General features: G+C 37.2%; 2 protein-coding genes across 2 annotated transcripts; both read right to left on the bottom strand.

Annotated features, from left to right (window-relative positions):
• Nucleotides 1-215: 215 nt before the first annotated feature.
• On the bottom strand, nt 216-6,490 carry chrna3 (cholinergic receptor, nicotinic, alpha 3). Its single transcript, XM_055174940.2, has 6 exons — nt 6,338-6,490; nt 5,726-5,865; nt 4,521-4,565; nt 2,049-2,158; nt 834-1,962; nt 216-410 (listed from the first exon to the last, which is right to left on the bottom strand). Exons 1-6 carry the CDS (start codon nt 6,393-6,395, stop codon nt 282-284), a joined length of 1,611 nt encoding a protein of 536 aa, XP_055030915.2. The 5' UTR covers nt 6,396-6,490; the 3' UTR covers nt 216-281.
• A 1,945-nt stretch (nt 6,491-8,435) lies between these two features.
• chrnb4 (cholinergic receptor, nicotinic, beta 4 (neuronal)) lies at nt 8,436-15,141 on the bottom strand. Its single transcript, XM_055174910.2, is given in 6 exon segments — nt 8,436-9,636; nt 10,159-11,224; nt 12,093-12,202; nt 12,418-12,462; nt 12,837-12,982; nt 14,844-15,141. Coding segments are annotated over 6 exon segments (1,593 nt in total). The 5' UTR covers nt 14,914-15,141; the 3' UTR covers nt 8,436-9,480.
• Between the last annotated feature and the right edge of the window lie 10,978 nt (nt 15,142-26,119).

Raw genomic sequence — 26,119 nt, 5'->3', positions numbered from 1 at the left:
TGCAGCGAATTTTGTGTGAGAACACCAGTGAACACCCCTGACCACTCCGCGAGCCCCACGTCCCTGCAAACGAAAGTCCAATGCCCTCCAGGAAGGATTGCTCCAGCGCACCACTAAACCCACTGTAGAGGTGGGAGGCGAAACACAAACACCCGAAAACCCTCGGGGCAGCCGCATATGTCGAAATTTCAGTCAAAACCGTTCTATTTCACCATAAACAATCGGAAAACAGGGCCCCAAGTGTAAAATACAGAACTTGTCCTTTAAAGTCTATGAATGTATCAAATGTCCTCGCCCAACAGGAGGGGCTGCAAGAAGAGTCCAGCTGTACCCAGAATGCACACAAGGACAAAGACCCACAGAAAGATCCTATCAATCACCATGGCAACATACTTCCAGTCATCTTGTACCTTTAAAGGGTTGAAAAAAACAATGTTATGTTAAAAGACGAGAAAAATGCACCTTGCTGCATATACTGTATATGACTAATAGCAGAATTAAGCATTACACTATTTTAAACAGCCAGCAGTGGGAGCACCAGTTGAATGAAATAGTTTTAGTTTTATTATTAAAATAAAAATCTGCTATTTCGTATTTACTTGCACTCATGTTACTACACACACGCATCTAGTTTTTTCATGCTCATGGATTACAGAAGTAAAGATTTTAGCCATGACAGCCCGCAGTCACTGCAAACTGTTGCATGAAGAAAAAAATCTACTTTGTTTTTTCATTAGAAAAGCAATGAAACAATTAAGTTAGCTCTGAGAGGAAAACAGTAATAACAGAAGATAGTATCACTAGCATTATCAAATCAGAAACAACTATCTTACCTCTTTGGCATCATTTTGTAACTTCATGTTTTCCGCAATGTACTTCACACTCTCAATAGCCTCTCTGACTTCAGGTGAAAGACTTGGCATACACAAAAACCCTCCATTCAGAGATTCAGAGCTGGAACAACTACTTCCTCCTTCTCCACTTCCCATGATTCCACCTGCTCCCCCCTCTGTGGATAGTTTAGAGGCGTTTTGCTTCCAGCAGCATGAACATCGTCCTTCTCTACACAAGAAGCTGGACCCTGTTTTACATGCCTCACTCAGGTTATTGAGCTCAGTGCACAAGAGGAGATGAGGGCGGGGTGGAAGGCTTCCCGGCAGACTGTCCTGCTTAGGGAAATGTGTGGGAAAGGAGCCTGGTCTTTGAAAGGTGCAGGGCCGTGGACTGGCTTCCGTATAGCCGGGGCTCCCTGGGTCCTTCTCAGGCCGGGTCATGAACATGACCCGAGGGAGCAAACCAAGAAAGACATGACGCACCCAACGTGGCATGACATGCGTCTTTGGTGTGCGGTAATGTACATTGAGCACGAAGACTGTGATTACAATGGAAAGAGTAACGAATATCATGGTGAAAAGAAGATACTCTCCGATCAGAGGGATGACAAGAGAAGTTGATGGAATGGTTTCTGTGATTACCAGGAGAAAAACAGTTAGGGAGAGGAGAACGGAAATACACAACGTCACCTTCTCACCACAATCCGAAGGTAGATAGAAAACCAGAACCGTCAGAAAGGAGATGAGCAGACAGGGAATGATCATGTTTATGGTGTAGAAAAGCGGCAGGCGGCGAATATAGAGAGAGTAAGTAATATCCGTGTAGATCTCTTCGCAGCAGTTGTACTTGATATCATGCTTGTACCCAGGAGCATGGATAATCGTCCACTCTCCACTTTCCCAGAAATCATTCAGGTTTATGGTGGAACCAACCAGCACCAGGTCGATTTTAGCCTTGTCGTAGGTCCACGAGCCAAACTTCATGGTGCAGTTCTGGTAGTCAAATGGGAAGTATGTAACATCAATCTTGCATGAGCTCTTAAAGATGGCTGGTGGGATCCAGGTTACCTCTCCATTGAAGCGCAGAAGAGCTTTAGTCTTATCATCCACCTGGAAGTCTCCAACTGCACTGTAGATATATATATATAATAATGTATACATTGTATAATAATGCTCAGTGAAACCCAAATCTTTGGTTTAATGGATCATGCTTACTTGTTGTACAACACTATGTCTGGCTTCCAGATCTTCTTCGAGGGCACACGGATGAACTCCACACCTCCAAATTCTTTGGGATCCCACTTCAGCTTATAATCATTCCATATCTATACAATGAAAATTGTTCAGAGGATTCCCAGAATAGACCAACCCAGTATCACGAAATTGCGTGACTATTTCACGCATGGACCAGCGTGACAATGTCACGCTTTGCCGCGTTTGAGCGTGAGCATGTCGCGCTTTCTGTTTGTGTCGCTGTCACGTGTTGGTTGCTCAACTTTTTTGTCCTAGTTTCTTACCATTGTCGCTTCGGTTTAGGGTTAGATTTACATAAAATGACACCCTTACCTAAACAAACTGTAACCCCAACGTCAGGTGACAATTGGTTAAAGTTTAGAAAATATAAAAGAATAAGTATTGTATCTTTTTATTTTATAAACCAATACTTAAAGTGACAAATACTTAAAGTGACATATAACACAAGCCCCAAATCTGGCCCTAAACCGAGGCGACAATGGTTTGAAAATAGGACAAAAAAGTTGAGTAACCAATACGTGACAGCGACACAAACAGAAAAGCGTGACATGCTCACGCTCAAATGCGGCAAAGCGTGGCATTGTCGCGCTGGTCCATGCGTGGGGTGGTCACGCAATTTCGTGATATAGGGTTGAATACACATAATGTAGTTAGGTCTCAGTCACAATCTCTGTCTCAATAACTTGTTAAGAGTTTTTGCAACATGATCTCACAGAAAGTCGTGTTATAGTCACTTAAAATTTTATTAATTTATTCGCCGTGGCACGAAATTCAGCTTTTTTGGTGACTTGAGCACTAATGTCTTTTCGTGACATTTTATGTATTGTTTTCTCATTTTATGTATCGTTAGATTTGGAGTTTGTGTTATGTAATTTATGTATTGGTTTCTACATGTTTTTCTTCCGCTTTTAAAACTATTCTCACCTGGAGTTGGGGTTAGAGTTGGGGTTTGGGTATGGATGTCAAAAAATGTAACAGAAAGTGATTGTAACCCCAATGCCAAGCGACAATGGTAAGAAAATAAGAAAAGCCAATGAGAAAACAATACATAACATTAAACTAAAAAGAAAATCGTGCACGGACACCAGAAATTATTTATAGAAATCGGTGCCACGAAAAAGACATTCATGCTCATGTCAAGGCACAAAATAAGGCTGAATTTCGTGCCAAGGACACAAATAAATTAATACAATTTTGTGTGACTATAACACGACTTTAGTATTTATTCTCAAAATCTGTTGACTGTGAAAATGCATTTTCAACTATAATGCAAAGACAAACAAACAGGATCCCCTCATCAGACACAGTGCATCATTGCAGCCCAAAGTATTTTTATTAGGGCTGGGAAAAGATTAATTGTGATTAATCGCATACAAAATAAAAGGTTTTTTTGTATAATATATGTGTAATTATCGTGTATTTTTGACCACACACACATACATATATTCATGTCAGATTTGTATTTATTTATATATCCATTATATATATATATTCAGTGATCAGTGATATATATTCGTTTCGTTGCAAAACGAGATAACCACCGTTTTTTTAATTGTTCAGAAATCTCGTTTTTTGGTTGTGCATTCCAATTAGTTTCAATGCAACTGCAGTTGGTTTGTTTTGATTTAAACCTTCATAACTTAAAAAATACAGATAAATAGCACCATAAAACAAAATAATAACATGATAACATAATAGTAAACATGTTTTGACAAAAATGTTAAAAAATGGATTTATCTCGTTTTGCAACTTATGCTCCTGGTTATCTCAAGTGTCTGCCCACAGACTTAGAAGACTACAGCAAAGCCTTGCAATTGCAGAAAGGACAGAGGTTATAGAAAACAGGACAGTCAGATCTGACTAATGCATTTTAGGGAAAGCATGGTCTGGCAATAAATCAAGATTTTTTTATTGTTATCTTTTCTACAGATCAGTTTGTTAAATATTTTACTTTTCTTTACCTGATGTTAAAGTCATTTGATTAGGCATTGAAACATTATTAAATTGAATGATAACAGTTAACAATATGCTTGATACGATTGGACGAGGGCAGCATAATGTGTCATTCACCTGAAAAGAATTCTTAAGTCAAGGTTTTTTACAAAATCACTTTTAAGCAATGTGCAAAGTGCTTTATACTTGCTATATTAAAGCAAATGGTGTGATACGTAATGGTTTTGAAGAACCTGAACTGATAGCACAGAACTGAAATGCATCAAAACGCTGTTATTATTGTGACTTCCAGAAGACGGGTGAATTAATCAATGTCATGTCATTGTCACACATAGTTGAGTTAAATTGTTTTGTTTTGTTTTGTTAATACTTTAAATTATTTGAACTTCTTATCAAATAAATCATATCAAAGGTACACTGACTGTACAAAGATCTAAATAAAGTGGTAACATTTCAGACATGAATAATGTTTTAACTTACATGTCGCAGCCAAAGATTGGTCTCCATAATCTGGTTGACCTCATCCTGTAAAAAAAAATATTGAAAGGAGCATGCTGTCATGAGCAGGCAATCTCCAGGCGAGGCTCTTCACAGATGGATACTGAGGACCACCTGAGTCCTCTTGCCCTAAGGCAATTCATGAAGCACACATGGACCTTAAGGCAAATATGCTATTAAAGCAACCTAACTGTAAAGAGTTTGTCAGTTTTAGATCAATATTTTATGTGCTCTGTTTGTATTTCAATATTGCATTGAAAGTTAATATATAGCATTGATTAGCTGGACATCTCTCTTTCTAAAAAAAAGCCCATTACAGGATATTTTATTTAATCTGTTAAATCAAAATATGTTTACAGGGAAGCAAACGAATTTGACATAATAGAGGTATTCTTATCGGTATGTGTTTCCTGGGAACCGAATTAACAACCTTGGCATTACAACAGCCTAAGCTCCATGCTCACACAGTTAAGCTACAGGAGCAATAGCGTTTAGACTTCTTCTGCAATTAAATCTTTGCCATCTTAAACATGAACATGGTTGGATTGCATATGAGCAGGGTTGGTTTACAGCGAAATACAGGAAAATGACAATGTTAAATCATTAGCTCATGGAGTCATTTACACTGACAGATCAATTTGTCTCAATTCAAAGCTTAGATAGAGCACAAAACAGCCTCACGGTTTGAAGCTGTGGCATATACTGTAAAGCTCAAGCATGCTGAAGTGCAATCCAATTCCTCTTTAAAGATTCGTCATGCAGCTAATAGATGACCGATAGAAGCATGAAGAAGCATTAGGGGCATGATTATGAGGCTTGTTAATATTAATAAAAATTAACCTGTTACCTTTTTTTTTCATTTTTCATTTACAAACACTGTTAAACTGATGACACCCCACCAGGACGTTTTATCAGCTAACTTCTGGAGGTCCCGCTCTATGTGACTTGGTAGTGTAGTAAAGATGACACGCGCACACACACACACACACACACACACACACACACACACACACACACCTCTCTTTTACAGTACACAACAAGCAGACCCATTGAAAGACAACAAGCAGGAAAAGAGGACCTGTCTCAACCAAACATTGTAACAATCATCAAAGATGACCACTGAAGTCATACACAATCAGAAAATCTAATTCAGCTAGGTGTCAAAACCATCCTTGATAGGCACTTACCACTTTGACAAGTTGTGACATGGACACTTCAAACTGAACTATGACTGGGTCAGACACATTCTCCACTGGTCTGATGTACTGGTTATAATTGGAGAAGATCTCAGTGAACAGTTTGTGCTCTGCCTCAGAGCCTTTAACCCCTGAATCAGGAAGAACGACATATTTACTATATCTGGCCATGGATTTTTTTAAGACAATATTGAAATTAAATATTTTGTCATTGTATCATGCCTTCTCACAAAGCTTACCATTTTTATGAAATCCTTACTATCTTTTTGCACATATGTTTGTTTTCAAATTACCCTTAAATTTTATCATAAAACACTGTTACATTTGTCACATCAGATTTGATAACAGGTCTTATTTTCGGCCAAACAAACACTAATGTCATACAAAAGTGTTTTAAAAGTGTTAGAATACGTTTTATTCAAGAGCATTCTATACTTTAAATATGAAGATCCCAGTAAATAGGCCTACAAAGAAACTATTTTATATTTGTCTTTCATTTAAAAACAGAACTTGAGTCGTTTTTAAACAGCTTACAAAATACATTTCAATAAACAGCAACAAGTAGGGAAGCTACAGAAATATTACCAGTCTTCCTCTACTTACCAGTCAGATAAAAAAACATAAAGTGGCAGATGTGAAGCAGGAAAGACCTGGCGTTCATCGTAGGATCCAGAGGATTCCGCTTAAAATAATCCACACGGGTCTAAACGGGTCCGAGGCAGGCGCGACGGCAACGGAGAGCGACAAAAAAGAAGCGCAGATTGGAAACAACAGTGCGCAGATGGAGAGCGGGGTAGAGAGAGAGAGAGAGAGAGAGAGAGAGAGAGAGGCGCGAGCGCGCAAATGTCAATCAATGTAGGGGGGAGATGAGCCCTAGTGGTTTGACAAGCAGGGCAAAAGAAGTTGCTTAACAGTTAGAGAAAGCCTTCGTTGAAGCAATATTTGTTTAATAATTAATCGCTTGTTTAACTTCGTCGCCTAGGGTATTTAAATCATAGAAAGAATCATGTGTTTTTTTTCTAATTTTTATCACTGCACAAACACTAAAGCGATTTTACATGGCTCTTTCAGAATTCAGCACCTCGGACAGCTCTCACCAATATAACGGAAGATTCCTAAAAGTACAACTATTTTGAATTTTCAACGCCATCTGAAAAGGATACAACAATAAAACAGAGACGGCTGAGATACGCATACGCATTAAAAGAAGCGCATCCGGTTATTACCAAAATTTAATCATCATTAAATGTAACTTTTTGCTAGAGAAGCGCGAGAATAATGTGGTAAGTGGGACTTTTTATTTCAGAATAATGTGACATATTGCGATGTGTAGCCAAAACATCGAATCCACACCCAATAGCTCAAGTACATTTTTGCATGAGATTTTTTACACAAAAAAAACAAGAACTTTGATAGCTGTCACTTAAAAACAAGGCATTTGTGTACTTTACTAGTGTTTTTATTTGGTAAACATGCTTCAATACACTCTAAAAACAAACGGTGCTATATAGCACCAAAAGTGGTTCTTTGCTCGTAATCATAGAAGAACCGTTTTTAGTGCCATATAGCACCGGTGAAGCACCAGTGAAGCACCTGAGTAGAACCACATAGTGCTATGTAGAACCATATGTGGTGCTATATGGCCCCTACATGTATTTGGTTCTACACAGGTGCTTCACTGGTGCTTCACCGGTGCTATATGGCACTAAAAACGGTTCTTCTAAGATTACGAGCAAAGAACCACTTTTGGTGCTATATAGCACCGTTTGTTTTTAGAGTGTACATTCCAAATAATTTTTTAATCCACTACATTTCATAAATATAAGTTGTCGTTTTACCAACACTCAAGTACATTAAAAAATCTAGTAGCCTACTTTTTTTTACTTAGGTAAAACTAATTACTTTTACTTAATTACTTTTTATTTGATTTTTTATGGAATTAGGTAAGTGAAATTGTATAAAAAGTAGTGGAATAAAAAAGCACGATACTACACTGTAAAAAAATCTGTAGAAATTACAATGTTATTGCCACTGGGTTGCCGGTAATTTACCGTAGATTTACATTTATGTTATTTACTGGCAAGAGTTTGTTCAAAGTTGAATGCATTTTTAATATTAACAAGTATTTATCTTTACAGAATAAAACCATACAATAACAGCCTGATGCAAAGCATTCTGGGAACCAGAAATCATCATCAACCTTTTTCTGTTTTTTGCTTCAGATTTTGTTTCCCAGAATTTGTTGCTTGATGCTGTTTTTTTTTAGTTTTACTCTGTAAAGACAAAGACTTGTAAATTTATAATGTTCATTTAACTTTGAACAAAATGTTGCCAGTAAATAACATACATTTAAATCCACGGTAAGGTTACCAGCAACCCAGCTGCAATAACATTGTAATTTCTACGTAATTTTTTACAGTGTAGATTATAGTGAATTCTAAAGAAAACACTCAGTTGATCAAGTATAACGTTAGATAACTTACTTGAAAAATGTACTTAACTTGAGTAAAAATTATTCACTGCAGATAATGATACAAATGATCCTTATCCGTCAAGTGTAAACAAAAGATTACAGTGCCAGTGTGCATGTCTCTGGCCCATTTTCTGCAGCGTTTATAAACCACAACCATAAAAAAGGAAAGAAAAAACTATGGCATACTTTGTAAATCTGGCTACAACACATAAAACATAGGCACAACATGTAAAGTCTCTTTTATTATTTATATAAAGCAACAAGTCAAAGTAAACCTAAAGCGATTAGATGTTGTCTTGAAAATTTCTTAGCATACAAAAATCAAACGACATGGTCCAGGTTTAAAGGTCATTTATGGTAATGAAGCTGCTACAGGTCACTATAAAAATAAGCTTACCCGCTGTTGTTTTATATGAGCCTATGACAAGTAGCCTAACCAGGAATGTTGCAGGAACGAAGATGTCACTTTCTAAACAATAATTATCCTTATATAATGGTCTTCACATATATTTATATTTACAACATATAATTTGTCTAACACTGTCAGAGAGAAGCTAAGAGCAATATTTCTGTATTTTATTTTAAATGTGCTTTGAATTACAATAAATATTTGACATTCGTTGTGGCAAAGCATTTATCAATCATACACACACACACAAGAGTGATAATAAAAGGCTGCATATGCCCGTATACCACATAAAGACAGCTGAAGTGTGTTTTCTTATCTGTAAATGATGAACAATATTTTAAATTACAGTTAAATTTTTTAAAAATTGGAGAATTTTTTTATTCTATTTCAAATTTCATTTATTCATTAAAAACAGCCAACACACTTACTCAGCACTCATTCTTCCCTCATTTAAAGACTTTAACATGACTACATTTTAAATAACAGGTTTAAAATCACATACACTCACATGAAACTCCATATCAATAGCCCAATACATTAAGTCACTTCGCACAGGCAAACATGTTGAGTTCAAATAACCAGCTAAATACTACTTCATCTCAGTAAACCTGTATTTTAAACACAACTGATTTTGCATTTGTAGAAAGGCTTGATAACTTTAAACTTTATTTTGATGTGATGTTGCATAAAATGGTTAAATGAACCTATGGGTACAAATCTATTTAGGAATTTAGATACATGAGAGCTTCATGTGTTTTTACGTCAGATTAAATAAAGTATAAAATGATAGTTCAGTCATTTGAATCGAGTTTTGATAGCTCTGGCTCCAGATGACCCATCATATTGTCACATTCCATCCAGTCTCTATGATTCCGTATTGGGCTGTTGGACAGGAAAAGTCTGAATCTGGAAGAGAGGCTGGAGAAAAAGACCAAGAGTTCCCACTACACACACAATCACAAAGATCCACAGAAACAACCTGTCCACCACCATGGCAACATACTTCCAGTCCTCGATGACCTAAGGAGGGAAAAGCAAAAGTGCAGAGGTTGTGTCAAAACTACAACTAGACCAAGATGGTCAAATGCATCTAGTAAAAAGAAAACGGGAGAACTGTGTTTAACCATGTAAACAATTTTCAGTCTAACAAGCGCTGGCTGTTGACCATATACTATCTTGTAGACTGCTGCGATCTGCACTTTTTGATAGCCACCATTATTCAGCACTGCTCGTTCTCCTTTAACACCGATTTAAAAATACAAATCAATAGTCTTACACTGTGGTTTGGCCAAAATATAAATGAACAAACCATGCATCTTACCTCTGCTACCTAATATGTGTCTAGTGGAATAAAATGCTCTTTTTAGATGACATTTAGCCTGATTTTGTTTTAAATTGTTTGATTTAACTAAATGTGTACAACATATGGAGAATACCAATTATGAAAAAAAAATTCAAGGGTGAGTAATGAATAATTCGATTTTGCTTTAATATTCAGTTTGGTTTTGGAAGTAAGGTGCAATGTACCAAAATGAAACTCACACTTTGATCATCGTCATTTCCCATCATGTGATCAGCTACATAACGAACCCCATCCACAGCCTCCTGAATATCAGCACCCCAATCCGAGGCCCCCCTACAACCCCTCAGGTCCTGCGTCGAGTTGTGGTCATTGGGAAGAAACTCTGTGGACCGTAAATTTCCTTTCCGAGAGCTGTAGCTGAAATTGAGAGGCGCTCCCCTGTTGTTGTAAATGTGTCCTGGTGAAGAGAGAGCAGATGCTGACGATGGCAGCAAAACAGAGGCAGAGGAAGAGATGGCAGATTTGCGAGGATTTGCATAACTGATGCCCAACAATGACGTCGGGTCTCTCAGACGCCTTTTCTGGCGCAGCCGCAGTCGTGCCGAGTTCCCTTGAGGCCTTTGCATGAAAAGCAGTGCCGGAAGTTTGACCAGGAAGACCAGCTTCACCCAAGCCGGCATGGTGTGCGTACTTGGAGATCGGTGGTGCACGTTTAGCACACACACACTTGTGATGATGGAAAATGTTACTAACACCATGGTAAACATTAGGTATTTTCCAATCAAGGGTACGTCCAAGGAAGTGGGTGGCACAATCTATGATATCAGAAGAAGGAAGACAGTGAGCGCAAGGAGAACCGAAATACACAGGGTCATCTTCTCACCACAGTCCTATGGGAGGTAAAAGACCAGGATGGCCAGTGAAGTGATGAGCACGCACGGTATGATGAGATTTATGGTGTAGAAGAGCGGCTTGCGCTTGATGATGAAGTCATAAGTCAAGTCGACATAAGTGTCGTCATGAGGGTTGACCGTTCTCCTTCCTGGTAGAGCTAAGATGTCCCATTCACCGCTCGGAGTGAAGTCATCCATGCTGGCCACCCCAGATCGTAACACAAGGTCAATCTCAGTATGGTCATATGTCCAGGAGCGAAATTTAAGCGTGCAGTTTTGCTGATCAAAGGGGAAGTGTTTGACCTCAATCTTACAGGCACTCTTATATATAGCAGGAGGGAGCCAGGCAATGCTCCCATTAAACAGCACAATGGCATTGGTAAAGACTGTCACCTCGTACGTACCATCGGCACTACGAAACAAAACATATGGAGTCAGTAATATTACAAGTAAATTATTGCCCCAGTGACAACTACAGTGTAAGCACACATACTCTTGCATTTGCAATGTTAAAAGGGTATTTTGAACATATTAAAACATATTAAAATTGAATATATCTGCACTAGATAAAAACAAGCAAAGGTCCCAGGCTTTTTTTATTCCAATCTTGTACATTACACTACCCAGTATCATGTAGATGCGTATAAATAGCACAAAGTGTAAAGATCGTGCAATACATACGCCAAATTCCACTTTGGCGTGCATATGATACGCCAGTCCTTCCCATTCACTTAAACAGTGCATCATTTTTTGTCTTTTTATTTATTGGTTTCTCAATTCTTTCTCTTGGGTTTAGGGTTAGAATTCAGATTTGCTTAAGGAGGTTATTTAATATACAGGTTTCTCCATGTTTTTGTCCATATTTAAGCCATGGTCGCTTGGAGTTGGGGTTAGAGTTGGGGTTTGGGTTAGGATGTCATTTTTACAAAAAAAAAGTTGTTCTAACCCTAAACCCAAGCGAAAATGGTAAAAACATAGCAAAACAATTGAGAAACCAATAAATAAAATGACAAAAAAGATGTGAATAAGAAGGACTGGCATATCATATGCATGCCAAGGTGGAATTTGGCGTATGTATTGTACAATTTTAGCACTACGTGCTATTTATACGCGTCTCCATGAGACTGGGTTCCATTACAATGATATAATAGTTTTTAAGATAACATCAATTATGTAAGTTTCAATTTCTGGCCACAAGTTTAAGCCATGGACACATCTAGCAAAGTAGACACTTCCTCAGTTACTCATATCAAAATATTTTAAAAAGTTATTTCACTCACTTGTTATACAGCACTATATCAGGCAGCCAGATGTGTTTGGAGGGAATCCTGAGCTTGTCAATTCCCTCGTATTCAGCTGGGTCCCATGAAAGTCGATAATCGTTCCAGTTCTGTGGATAATATTGCAGTTCTTAATTCATATATGAGATGTCCCTCAGTCAGACCACCCGCAATTATACACTTCATTACCGGTTTAATAAATGGTATTGAGTGGCACTGATTATAGGAATGGACAGGCCATGGATAAATTCAAGATCAACAGCAAGGACACCAGAGTTTATGTTGGACTTAAGTGTCCAATAATTAAAATGTAATAGGCCTTTACCTGAGTGAGCCAGACGTTTGTAGTCATGATTTGTTCTCTTTCATTCTAGAAGCAAAAATAATTTTTTTTGTAAACATTTTTGTAAATGTTATTTTTACTTAACCATCCTTTCTACATGATCTGTAAAGAGTTACTTTAATTAAAATTATTAAAACGTAAATATTTATTTAAAAAAATATATAAACATGCAGTATCTTTTACTAGCTGTATTTTACTAGCTTATATTTTACTTCTGTGGAAAGCAACAGGAAATTTAGTATTTTCCTAACTGATGATGGTTGAGGTTGTCAGACACTAACTAACTGTCTTTTATGTTCCAAAGAAGAAAGTCACACAGGTTTGGAAGAACAAGAGAGTAAATGAATGTTTATTTTTATGAACTTTTCATAAACTACCAGCCAACATACTAAACAACTCACCACACTGATAAGCTGGGCTAAAGAAACTTGTAGAAGAACCGTCACTTTCTCTGCCCTGTTCATAGCCGGCCTGATAAGCTTATTATAGCGTGTCTCATTCAGAAGCATTTTCATTAAGCGTTCCTCTGAATCTGCACACAGCCCACCTACAGAGAGACAAAAAAAAGATTGAACCCTTAGGATCACAGAATATCTGAATCAGATTAATTTTGTTGTCCTAAAACAATGTGGGGATAATATCCAGTACTATTATATTCAATTGAATGCAATTGTTGTACATTAGAGCCAATGTTTTGTAAGACAAATTAAAGGCACTCTAAGTGAATCTGCAACGTCACTTTTTGTTGATGTTTGAACTGTTTTCAAAAAAACGGAGCATAGCTAACTCCTCCCCCTACCTTTCCCTTCCGTGCTTTCATGAACGCGCCCAACCCCCACCCTCAAATTCTTCTTGTCGTTTATTGGCTGGAACACTTTGTTTTGTTTCGTGGTGGTAGGTTTGGCCACTGTGTTGTTATTGCTGTTTGTGGAGGCTGGGCTGTCTACAGAGATCGCGTTTTTTTTACAGTTTGATCAGCAGTCAGGTAGCAAGCAGATAGTGAGGAGATGTTTGCTGTATGTAACAAAAAATGTTATGGTCTAAAACGCGTTAATTAGACTTCAGGGCTAATATACTTTAGGTTGCTGGTTTAATCTTCACAAGAAGCATGACATGTGCCTATAACCATTAGTAGCTTGAAAAGGATCATTACAGCCAGTTGCTCGAGGAGAACTGTCCCTTTAATATGAACAATGTGTGAAAATATTGTATATAAAATCCAAAAATCTTTTAAACTTTAACTGAATACCCCAATATAGTTTATTACTGTGCTAGCGCTTCGTGTTGAGTCAGCAGTCTGTGTACCTTACAACAAAATCTCTTTCTGAATCCACAATCAGCCAGCGAGCTTTCAACATAAATTGATCTAAAGTTGTTATGGAGTTAAAATGAAATTAGGATCTGATGAAATGACTTACAATAATAAAACTTTTTAATCTCACCAGTCTATTCGGTAACTTCGGTAAGAGAAAGATGCATCACTGAGATTTAATTGTGATTAATTAATATTAATGAGTACTGATTTGTGTTAATTGGAGACTCCCAAATCTACACTGTAAGCATTAACTTTGTAATGCTGATTGAAGATATACAAGGCATAAGAAATTAACAACAGGAACAAGGGAATACATCGCAGAACTTTGGCACAGTCAAGCTGAAACTGCAGAAACTGGATATACATCAAATAACACTACTGAGCATTTCACCATGTAGATGACAACAGTAATGTAGAGGGTTCAAATCAGATTACATTACAGCTTTATGAAGCTTTAAGAAATACAGTAGGCTACAATTTTATTACAATGCTTTTACGTGTTTTTGGTTAAGGTGTAAATTTGCACATTTGCAGCAAAAGTAGCCAAGACTGTAACCACACATTCATAAATGAAGGTGACAGAATGTACTGTAGTAACTTAAAAATCAATAATTGAATAAAACCAGTTTAATCTCTGTAAAGCCCCCTAGTTTTCCTAACACAAAACATCCCAGGTATGTGACATCAACACCTGTATGGATTTTTAAGTGTTTTAAAGGAACACAGACACACAAGATGACTTCAGATGACCACTGAACAGCAATGGACAAAGGTGTAACGTGTTATGGACAAATGGTGATCACTTTCGTGTCTTTAGTGCCTCGGTTGGTGTTACATTTTCAATTCAGGTCGTTGTGTAATACTCGAAACAAGTAGACACACAGACAGAGGTAAAGGCACTGCGATAAGTTCATATTCACTTAATGTTAACAGTTCATATACGGGACTGTGCAATTTAAACCCGCACCCATTTACATTCGAAATTAAAACCATTTCTAAATGTCTTAAAAGTCGTTGGTAATCTCTTTTACATTTAAACATTTACTTTCGTTTAAAATCTCAAGTAATAATAGTTGGTCGTTTTTGTACTTACTTTGAATGAGATTAGAAACGCAAACGAGAAGGATCAGTGTCCGTGTCATGTTCGCGTCTGTGTTCTCCATCTCTCCTCAGTCCCATCACGCCCCATACATTGGCGTACAGGACCAGTCACAGGTTCACAGTCCGCTGCTTTAGGAGCAGTGTTGTTAATTTAACGATAAACTCACTTGCAGATTATATAAAAGCGCGTGAAAAGCCGCCGGTTGCCATGCCACTGGCTGTAACACGCGCTAAAGGAGTGAAGTGTCCCGCGCCCAGCGACTCCCCCTTCTCTATTAACGGCGCACACATAGGCATGCGTTTCTCTTCAACACACCAAAGACATCTCTTGGCTGTCTTTTTATGGTTTGTATAGCCTATATGGAAACATTACATTATATACTGTTTAAAGTTGGCACACTTTTACGCAAAATGTTTAATGCATCATCATCATTTCTAAGTTTTGGTTAAAAACGTCTGTGGTATGATGCATTAATGTAACTAAAGGCTAATGTAAGTAAATATGGGAGAATATTTTAGAGTAGCTAGGTATTTTTGTTGGTGTCAGACTTAAATTAAATAAAAAATAAAAGTTCCCAAAAGCTCTCTGACTAGATCTTATTTTTGGTCTAAAAAGTTATTTGCAGTGATGCCATAAAATAACTGCTGAAAATTATACCACAACAAAACAGCAAAAGTAAAACACATACATCTACACATTAAAAATGTCAAAGCTTTGTGTTAACTTATAACAGGCCATTGTTTAAAATTGTAACATGTGGCACCTGTTTTATTTACCTCAATGTATCCCAGTGTGAGCTTATTATGTTTAGTACATTAAGCTTACAATATAGCGATTACAAAAATAAGATAAGTAAATGGCATATTATGATGGCATGCTATAGATATTGTGACTGCTAATATTTTTATTGTAAATTGCCTGCCTTTTTGTAATTAAAGTGTCAACTAAATAAATAGATACAAATGAGTACGACTTTCATTAGAAGTCCTAATGAAAACACACAGTAACGTTGCCCCGAACAGAGCTGATGATTTAAAGTGTGGGCAGTAATAAGATGAGGCACATGTTTCTGTTGTATAGGCTGTGAGTGGTGTCAGGACAGGTCACGGCTCAGGGTGTAAGGGCAGTGCACTTGGTCTGACCTCCATATATCATGTCTGCCTTTCATAGTCTTGCCTTTGCTTTATCACTTATCTTCATTTTCATTACTTTACCTCGACCTGTGAACAGCTTTTGGTTCCGAACAACAAAGTAAAATAGAGGAAACACCTCTATATAAATGAATGTAATAGTTGAACTGAATTTGCTTAAATTTGATGCTAACAGTAAATTCTATATTGTAAAAAAGATTGCAAAAGTATTTCCATTTAAAATATACATTATATTGCCAAAGTGACTTTATTCACGTGAATCATGCTATAGTAGCAAATATCTTTTTTTATCCCTGTCTTCATTACAGATTATAGGAGATTTTCTCATGTAATCACTGCGTATTATCCCTTCTCCATCTTTACTGTCTAACCAAGCCAACCCCTTTACCCAATCAGGTCTTTAATGAGTCAGATAATTCACAGGGTCAGCATGGTGTGGCTATATGGACTCTGTCAAGGTCTTTCTGTGATAGATATCTTTGCATTTCTGGAGCGGAGAAATTTAAACAACTTGTGTCAACGCGAGGATCATTCAGTTTCTGAGATGCTGATTTATCACACAGGCACACCTTTAAAAATTATGATTGAATTGGGTGAGAGGAGGGCGAGGTGGATGTTCTGCACAAACAACCGCCGTTAAATTGCATACTTTACATGAATACCATGGCATGTCATTTCGTGACTCACTGGGTTGGTGACACCGGTTTCCTATCTTCCCAAACAATTAAAAAGCCCACAGTGAGTGGCAATCTCCTGAGGAGTATGTTTTGATTTTTTGCACAGTCAAGGTTCACCATGACCATGCATGGATGCATGTGCGTCAGAGTTGCCTGCTGTGTTGTTTCTCCATGTGTGAGCAGGGATGGAGAGATTGTTAAAGGGATAAAAGTTGATTGAAGAGAAATGACTAATCAAAGAACTGCTGCTGTAGCAGAGCTCTGTTGCCGTGTCCAGATTCGGGGTAAATATATCAAATGGGCAGTTCATTACTTCAAGTGCTTTGGCTCCTATAGCCAAGAGACAGCGGGCATATACTGAGCTATTGATTTACACTGAGAATCTACACAGGAAGAGAAATCTCAACATGCTGTACTTACTGAGCATACAATACAGGCAGGTTATTTGGATGAAACTAGATCTTCTCTGCGTGCATACGCATCTTTACGTGTCAAGGAGAGAGGAGGGATTTAAAGGTGCCATAGAATAAAAAACTGTATTTAGCTAGGCATAGATGAATAATACTACCCATTCTCACGAGGTTTCTTGATAAAGTCAAGTAATTTTTTGATTATTTTTTCGTGATATTATCATAACTGCCCCACTATTTGAGAAGCACTGCTTTATACATTGGTTTATACTATTTTTCCCGTTTTATTTTATATGTCGCCTGTCGTTAGGGTTACACTGTAAAAAAAATCCGTAGAAATTGCAGCTGGGTTGCCGGTAACTTACCGTAGATTTCAATTTATGTTTTTAACTGGCAACATTTTGTTCAAAGTTAAATGAACATTAAACATTTACTTTGTCTTTAAAGAGTAAAACTAAAGAAAAAGCATCAAGCAAAGCATTCTGGGAAACAAAATCTGAAGCAAAATATTTAAAATGTATTTAACTTTGAACAAACTCTTTCCAGTAAATAACATAAATTTAAATCTACGGTAAATTACCGGCAACCCAGCTGCAATAACATTGTAATTTATACTGATTTTTTTACAGTGTAGATTTGGGTTTGGCTAGGGATGTCATTTTATGTAAATGTAACCCTAAACCGAAGCGACAATGATAAGACAATAGGACAAAACAGTTGAGTAAACAATACATGATAATCCCATGAAAACAGGAATTCATTATACGATCACAAAAAAAAAACGGGGAAATTTGTGATAATATCACGAAAAAAGAATTAAAAAATTACGTGACTATAGACGGTTTCAGCAGTAACAACATAAACACGCGGCTTTCGTGGTCATCGCATAACTTCCGGTAAACTCTGCAAAGAATAAATAACAACAAAGTCCTTTTAAAGTAGTTTATTTATATAGCAAGCAAAATAAACAACACGTAGATTACATAGGAACCCAAAACATTTGTTATTTTCGATTAGGTATTTGTTTGAAAGTTCAGTTTCAGCAACTAGTCAGACCATTAAACAAACAGTAATCGGAAGTAAAGTTCAGACCAGATGCTTATCGTGCGCCTGATGAAACGGTCTATATAACGAAATTTTGTGAGACTGGGCTGAATAATAAGAGCTCTGTACATGGTAATAACATATCGTGAACCTCAAACACTTTGTTTTCTGATTTTTATGTAAACATTGTGCAAAAGACTGCTGAAAAACAGGCCAATTTTAACATAACACTGACTGTGATGTCACAGTTCCCAATATTAAATTAAACATTACATTAATTACAAAGTTGTTAAAATGTTTACTAATGTGAGCTACTGACATGAGCCTCAGAGCAGAGCAGAGCCAATCAGAGCAGAGCTCAACATTATTATTCATGACCCTTCCAAAAAGGATAAAAATAAACAATTTAATTCAAAGGACAAATACTAGGGTTGTAAGTAAAAACGTTTCTGGATAATTTTTGCACTTAATAAAGCCACATACATTCTATGTAAAAAAGAACAATTTAACAGAATATTTCAATGCATTCTTTGGCACCTTTAAGTGTGTATGTTTTTACAATGTTAAACATTCTGGAAGATCAATAAAGACCACACACATATTGAATGAAACAGAGAATAGTGTATAATTGTGCTCATGACAGCAGGTGTATGATTACAGTCAGATATATAATAAAGAGTGCAGCAGTGATGATAAGTGTGTGAGGTAATGGAAAGTCATTTCCTGTTCAAATGATAAGCTGCATGCAAGGGTGCATAAACTAATGAAATTCAGAAAAGTAGGAGACTGTTTGAAAAATATGCAGACAGAATTACAGACTTACAGAGTTTAATTTAGCACCTTATCTGTCAGAGTAAGATGAATGTGTGACAGTGATGACAGGGTTAAATATCATACTCATTTCCAGCTGTATAGCCACACCCACTTTGTTTAAATAAAAATCTGTTTATTTAAGAGCACAGATCCACCACAGTGCTCTCCATCATCAGTACATTCATGCCCTAATATTTACAGCACTCTTAGCAACTCTCGAAAGACTTTAAATCAGAGACGGGTACTAGGCTCCAAACTAAAAACGTACATCAACATATAAAAGTTATTCATGGACTGAAGCCTCATAGAGAGAGTAGAGCCACCCCTGCTTTAATTAACTCTTTTGCAAAGTGAAAACTGAAGATCACTTTTCTTGATCTCCTCGTTGTACTGTTGTGATAATTTCCACTCTCTTTTTACCTGTCTGTTCATGATAAACATTCTCATTTACTTCTTTCCTCTTCTTTCTTCTTAAATAGATTAATCCATTAGCTCATGAAGGGTATTAAATATTACTAATAAGACTCACTCATGTACCTGTCCAACCCTGTATCAAGAAATTATACCTATAGTCATGTAATTTTGTGAGTCTTCCGTGACACTGACATGTTTTTCCGCCTTTTTTGCTTGAACATGTCATGTATTTCTGTTTACGTTTTACTGTCACGTATTTGTTACTCAACTGTTTTGTCCAATTCAAACCATTGACACTTCGGTTTAGGGTTAGATTTGATGTTGGCGTTAGGATGTCACTTTAAGTATAGGTTTTAATCTTTTTTTGATGATTTATTTGTTTATTTTTTAAGATTTTTAAGCTATTGTCACCTGCAGGGGCGTCGGACTGGGTGTAAAACCAGTACTGATTACCAGGGCCCCAAAGGAAGCGAGGGCCCTTGAAAAGTCTGGAATATTTTATGGGGGTAGGGCATGGGGGCCCATCAGGACTGCTTATGCATAGGGCCCGGGATCTTGTGCAACGCCCCTGGTCGCCTGGCATTAGGGTTAGAGTTGACATGACAGTGACTCGTAAAAAGAAATACGTGACATCTTCACGCAAAAAGGCGGAAAAACGTGTCAGTGTCACGGAATGAATGTATGAATCTCCTTAAGGACAGATGTCTGGATAAACTGCAAACCTTTAGTTGTGCACAAGCTTTATTAAACAGAGGTGTATCGATATAAAAGGACGGAGGAGGAATGTTCACAGTTCACTTTTAGCTTTGATTGAAAAGCTAGTAGAAATTGCACGTAACTGTGAGGGCATGACCAGGTAACAGAAATCCCTGTGGGTCCACAATCTAACAAATTAAGTGTCTGTAGATCCTGAGTAATTCCAAAACAATTCCAATGCTTTCTCACTTAGACATATGAGCAGGTAACAATATTGATCTGAAGAAAACTGTATGATTTGTGCAGAGCCCAACCAGTTCTGTGATATGCAATTTGTGCATATGGAAACCACTGTTTTTTTCTTCTACATTCAGTTATTTTCTTATTAAAATTAATGAGTTCGATCACATCCCACAATGATATTCAAAATCTTTAGTCTTTAAGGACATTTTTAAGACCTCACAAAGTATTAAACATGCAGCTTTTCATTTTCGAAGGCAAATGAAGCACAGAATTGTTACATTCATATTGCCAGTGTTCTTCATGCTGGTGGTCAATATGAACGTAATAAGCCATGCTGGATGTTAACAGGAAGCTAGTAAAAATGGCTAGTAAAACAGCCAGTAAAAATTTTACAAGTTATTTGGAGATCATTTATCTTTGTTGAAATGGTGACAGAATCGCTTTATGGAGACATTTAGTGCTGTAATTGATTTAATACAAGAAGTGGTGCCAGCAAAGGTCAAGGACAAAAAGAAAGAAGCCATGTGTAAATGTGCTGCACAATATGATGAACACAAGCATTTTTTCTATCAACAAATGGTAGACCTAACCCTAGCCCTAACAGTAAAACCAACAGACAATAAATCAACCAAGAGGTTTGACTTGTTGATCAAATATATTGATTCAGTACTATGTCCTTCCTTCATCATGTAAATTCGCAATGTGAATCAAAAGTTCAGGTTCAGGTGCACAAAATGTGTGTGTAACGTAGCAACCAGTAATAGGACAATATCATATTTAGGACTGAATTATATAATTAAACTGTCAATAATGTAATTTTGTGATATAGAACATTGACAGGGTGTGCAATTATAAAACAACAAAACTCCAGTCTCCGGGTTGCTGATGATCCTGCAAGGAAATCATTTAATGAGGAAATAGATTCACAGAGCAATAATCCCTTCTGAGAATTTGAGTCAGTTGAACTCTGTATGAACTTTGAAACTTTAAAAGATCAGATATTATTTTAGCATTATTCACTGCCAAGAGCTCAATGTGTGTATTGATATATAGTGAAGAGCTCAGGAACAATTAAACTGCAACTGTACTTTGACAATGTTTTATTTGTTTTTAACTGTTGGCTTATTTTAAAGCTTCACTGTGTAGCCCATCAAGCGGTGAAATTGTATATGACAGCCAACTCAATATTACTTTCTAGCCACCCCCCCCCCATTCGGAGCGCGTTTTAACTCGTACGGTGGCCGTGTCATGCATAGGTTAACATGGCTTCCGGTAGCTACAAAGCAAAAGCAATGAAAAAAAATGAACAATTGGCATTGTCCTTTGCCTGTGATCCATCAAAGCACACAGATTTTGTTAAACATGGAAAAGTCTAATTTTCATGATATTTCTGCTTAAAATCACATACAAAAGCAACCATAAACGTAGCTTAGACACTCCTTTTTATCGACGCAAGGAAAAATATCCCAGGGGCTGTTACACTTGGTATTAAGATGTGTTTTCTTCGATTGGATCACAAGTGTCATTTAATCATGAGTGGGAGTAATGACGGGTTTAAATCGACACGAACTAATATTATGTCAGAGTCCAATGCTTATGTTTTAAGTAAACATGTTACGTCCGTATATGTAAGAGCTTTCTCTGATATTGGTGAAATAAGATCGCTCAACTTTCACACGCTTGTAAAATGAAACGAAAGAAGTGCAGATCAGCGGCGTTAGTTTTATCAATGAAAGGCTAAAAATAGCGCTGTACACCGTGTGTTTGTGCTAGTGGTCAGAAAAGATGAAAAACATTGATCTCAGTACCTCAGATTATATAAATGGGCGGAGAGACGGCGTGTGGCTGTTCGAACACATTAAACCACATGCGTGTTTACACTAACAAGAGTTATGGATAACCATGCTATAATAGTTAGTCAAGGAACTATTAAACTTCGAGTTTACAACATAGACTGTATAGATGTAAACGAATATGCTGAATTACCTGTGGAGAAGATAGAAAGTATGCAACTTCGTTGTCCCTTGAGCCCCATCTTGGAAAACTAACATTATTCCAATATTGGCTTTGGTCTTGATGTTTTTCCTGTCGCGTTGTCGTTTTAAATCCCCGTTTCGCTTCCTTGGCAACGTGTTTTAATGTCCTCGAAAATAGGTCTTCAACAGGCTTTCAAATCTGCCTCAAATCAAAGCATTAGATCGTAGGATCATCACGGTGTGCAGCTGTTGTAAAATCCGAAGGATTCAGTCTGCACAGGTCACATATCTGGGCTGCATACGTCATCAAGCCTGGTTTATTTAAATTAACTGAGCATTACATTCGCAAGTCATAAGCATATTACGTCAATTTACAATTAACTAGAATAATTGTCAGCTTTATAATTGTTAATATTTTGAAATAAGACTGTCTTGATGATGTATACCGCCTACACATGCAACCTTGGGAGGCTATAGCTAGCGGCTAGCGTGAGTGTAGTCTGAAGCGCGAAAGGCGGAGCTTGAATTTCAGGAATGTCCCTCGTTGGCGAATGTATTTCAAAGATGGAGTCACAACTTGGATTCAGCCAGTCGAGCGACTTGCCCGTATGTATTCTAAATAGCAGATTCTACACTTACGAGAATACTTTGATTAGTGGGTGGAAGTAATTACACATGAATGAGCACATACTTTTGCAAGAACACGTGGGTTTTTGCTAAGAATTAACTCAAAAAAGTACACAGTGTAGCTTTAAGGAAAGTGTAGTGCATGAGAGAGAACAACCAACCTTAGTTCACCTTCAAGAGACCAAGGTCCCTGGTCCTCCGCACAGGTAGGCAGATACATGTTGAATATGCTAATGGTATGGCTATAGTATTATCTCCTATTTTGTTCTTTAATCTTCTATTTCCCCCTGTTCTCAATGACATACATAAACATGTTAACCAAATAATAAAAATTAGCTCATAAAACCAAACAGAATTGCTAAAAAATATCACAGTGAAGTCATAAACATCTTCAAGCACATGGCTCACAGAAAATTGCTGTTGTAATTAGTTTTAAAGAAGCCCTGAAACCGTAAATATCTATATATTATTTATATAACCGTCATTAATAGTTAATATATATAAAGCTTTTGAGACAACTATTATGTGCTATATACTTTAAAGGGGGGGGGGGGGGGGCATTTTTAGTTTCAGCACATGCCCCTCAAAAGGTCTGTGCACGGCCCTGTGTCAGTATATTACCTGTTTTGCCCAATTTGACCAACTGAAGTGATGACACAATAGACCACATAAAGACTTCCAGTATAGTGAGTTATAGGCTGCTTAGCAGTATTTTAATGGGTAATTTTAATTTACCAGTTAAATTAAATACTTGTGTCTTGCAGCTTGTAAAACATGATCCCTAGCTGTAGTTGAATTCAAACATCTAATTAAATTGTTGTGTTCAACTGGAAAAATAACAGCATACAGTATACACTGATTCAATTAACGCGAAGGTGAGTAAATAATGGCAGCTTTTTCATTTAATGCCTTTTAAAAGATTTTGGCTGTCCATAGTACAGAAAGTAATAAATTAGAGATGTTAAGTTGCATGCAAATTTCTTTTACTTCAGATTTTGACTCCATTTGGAAATTATTGATCTCATTAAGGGATAGTATTAAGCTTGGCATTGAGACAAAGTTCAGTCAGGTGACATCCTTCAGTAGGGTCAGATTGTGTTTGATCTTTCCTGCCACTTTAACTGCTTTGTCTTGCCAATCTGGAGGTGAATTACCTGCCTGTTTGTTTTACTCGTGGAAGATGTCCAGTCCTAAATGTGTCTTCCTTCAGCAAGAGGAAATTATCATTATCATAGTTGTTGCATAATTTGTTTATTAGTCTACTGAGGAATGCTAAACGGGTGGTAAAGTAGGTATGGAAAGTCCTTATTCTGTCTCATTGTTCTATAGCACAATACTTTAAAAATCATTTGAAACTGGATTTCAGCTGGTCAGTTTTGACAGATTCTGTTAAGGTACGTGCTTGGCCCTGAGGGAGGTATGGAGTGAGCTCTGTCTGTTCCACAGGTAAAGTGAAATTGGATTTGTCATGCACTTTCAGGCCTCCAGAACACCAGCTGCTTCCTGCTTTGAGTCACTGCTGTAAGCCCTCCTCTTCATCATCTCCACTGAGGTTGAATATTGAATAAATGTGGAAAACGCTATCTGCCACACTGTGAATCTGAGCGTACCCACCATATGTTGCTGTCTACTTGTTATTCGCTTTTTTCCTGTTGCTGGGTAAATTCACAGTAAAATAGAGAGCAACATGGATGGGAATGCTGGGAGTGGGCTATCTAAAGGGCTTTTTGTTGTTGTTGTTTTGCCTCAGGTTCAGAGGCGTCAGCCAAAATAGAGAGTAATTCATTAAACCAACAAGGCTCAATATGCTTTGGTTATATTCTGAGTTGTAAGGCCTGTGGTATCACCTTCGGATACAAAAATAGCAAAAGTTTTCTTTGTAGTGCACTTAATAATGAAGAATCTGATAATGATCATGATGTCAGCCATTGGGTGACCCAATCCATGTAAAACAGCTTTGATGGGCCACAAATATACCTGAAGCCATATTTTTGAAAAGTGATATATGAAGAATTCACATGGAAAACCCTCTAAGTGCTTATATACCTTTAAGTGCTATAATTGGGTCCCCGGTGCTTCTATCAACCTAGAAAATGTGAATAAGATCAACCCAGTAACTTAGTTTTGGTAAACCATTCTCTGCAAGCATGTGGAAAACAATAGGTCATTGAAATTTGGCTCCCCTTGTGATGTCAGAAGGGGATAATACCAACCCTTAATCTGCACTATCCAATCACTGCACTGCCATTTAGTGCAGAGATCAGCTCATTTGCATTTAAAAGGCCACACCCAAAAAATAGCACATTTTTGCTCACACCTACAAAGTGCCAATTTTAGCATGCTATAATAAATTATTGTGGGTTATTTTGAGCATACGTACTCTGGGGACACCAAAGATGTATTTAACATCTTAAAAAAGTCTCTCTTTGACTCTTTTTTGCTACAAAACCCTTTACAAGCAAACTTTTTGGGCAAAAACCTCCACATTCATGTCTTTGGACAAGACATAAACAGTTGCCAAACCACTAAAGATGTTCTGATTGGCCTAAGGGTGGGATTAATTGGATTTGAAGCAAAGATCTTATGAACATAATACATGCCAAGATCATTTGGTTAATATCATCAGGCCTATCTCATTTTTGATGGAAGTGGCATTTAGCGGCTTTTGCATACACTCTCCAAATATTTCCTTATGTTTAAAAACTGCTTTAAAAAATAATGAATCCACTTAAAGGTAGGGTAACACATTTTGAAAAATGCTAACGGTAGCCGCCTAGCAATGAAATCCCGATCCCACCCTCAAGTCAAATCGGCATCCAAAGTCACGCCTCTTTCAAAACACATGAACACGCACAGATCAGACGGTCACATTTCATGTCTCATTCAGCAGTGAGAAAACTTTGCAGTACAAAGTCGAATAACACTTAAGCACACGTTCGGTTTTGTAGACGTAGTAACTATATCGTTACGCTAATCCGTAAACGAACACAAATTTCATAAGCAACACAATGTTTCATCAAAGTAGAATATCTGAATCCATCTCAATACAAACATATCGTGTACCTACCTTACCAAAATAAACAGTGCAACAACCCTTTCAGACCCTTTGCCTCCTGCAGCTGTTTCATCTCGTGGTAAAGCAGTAAAGTTACCGATGATAATTTTGGTTTTTGCTCTTGATGATCCAGGCAGTTTTTTTCTGTTGTTGTTATAAAA

This window comes from Misgurnus anguillicaudatus, chromosome 15 (assembly GCF_027580225.2).
Source record: "Misgurnus anguillicaudatus chromosome 15, ASM2758022v2, whole genome shotgun sequence".
Classification (NCBI taxonomy): domain Eukaryota; kingdom Metazoa; phylum Chordata; class Actinopteri; order Cypriniformes; family Cobitidae; genus Misgurnus; species Misgurnus anguillicaudatus.
Note: the sequence above shows the minus strand (reverse complement) of the source record. Positions and strands in the feature narration are given on the sequence as shown.

What these genes read in the sequence shown, in the direction of transcription:
- chrna3 (XM_055174940.2), bottom strand. Translation starts at nt 6,395, where the DNA reads ATGAACGCCAGGTCTTTCCTGCTTCACATCTGCCACTTTATGTTTTTT. An exon ending in TGTCACAACTTGTCAAAGTG is followed by an intron (nt 4,566 to 5,725) that starts GTAAGTGCCTAT and finishes TTTTTTTTACAG; the next exon opens with GATGAGGTCAACCAGATTAT. An exon ending in TACAAAATGATGCCAAAGAG is followed by an intron (nt 411 to 833) that starts GTAAGATAGTTG and finishes AACCCTTTAAAG; the next exon opens with GTACAAGATGACTGGAAGTA.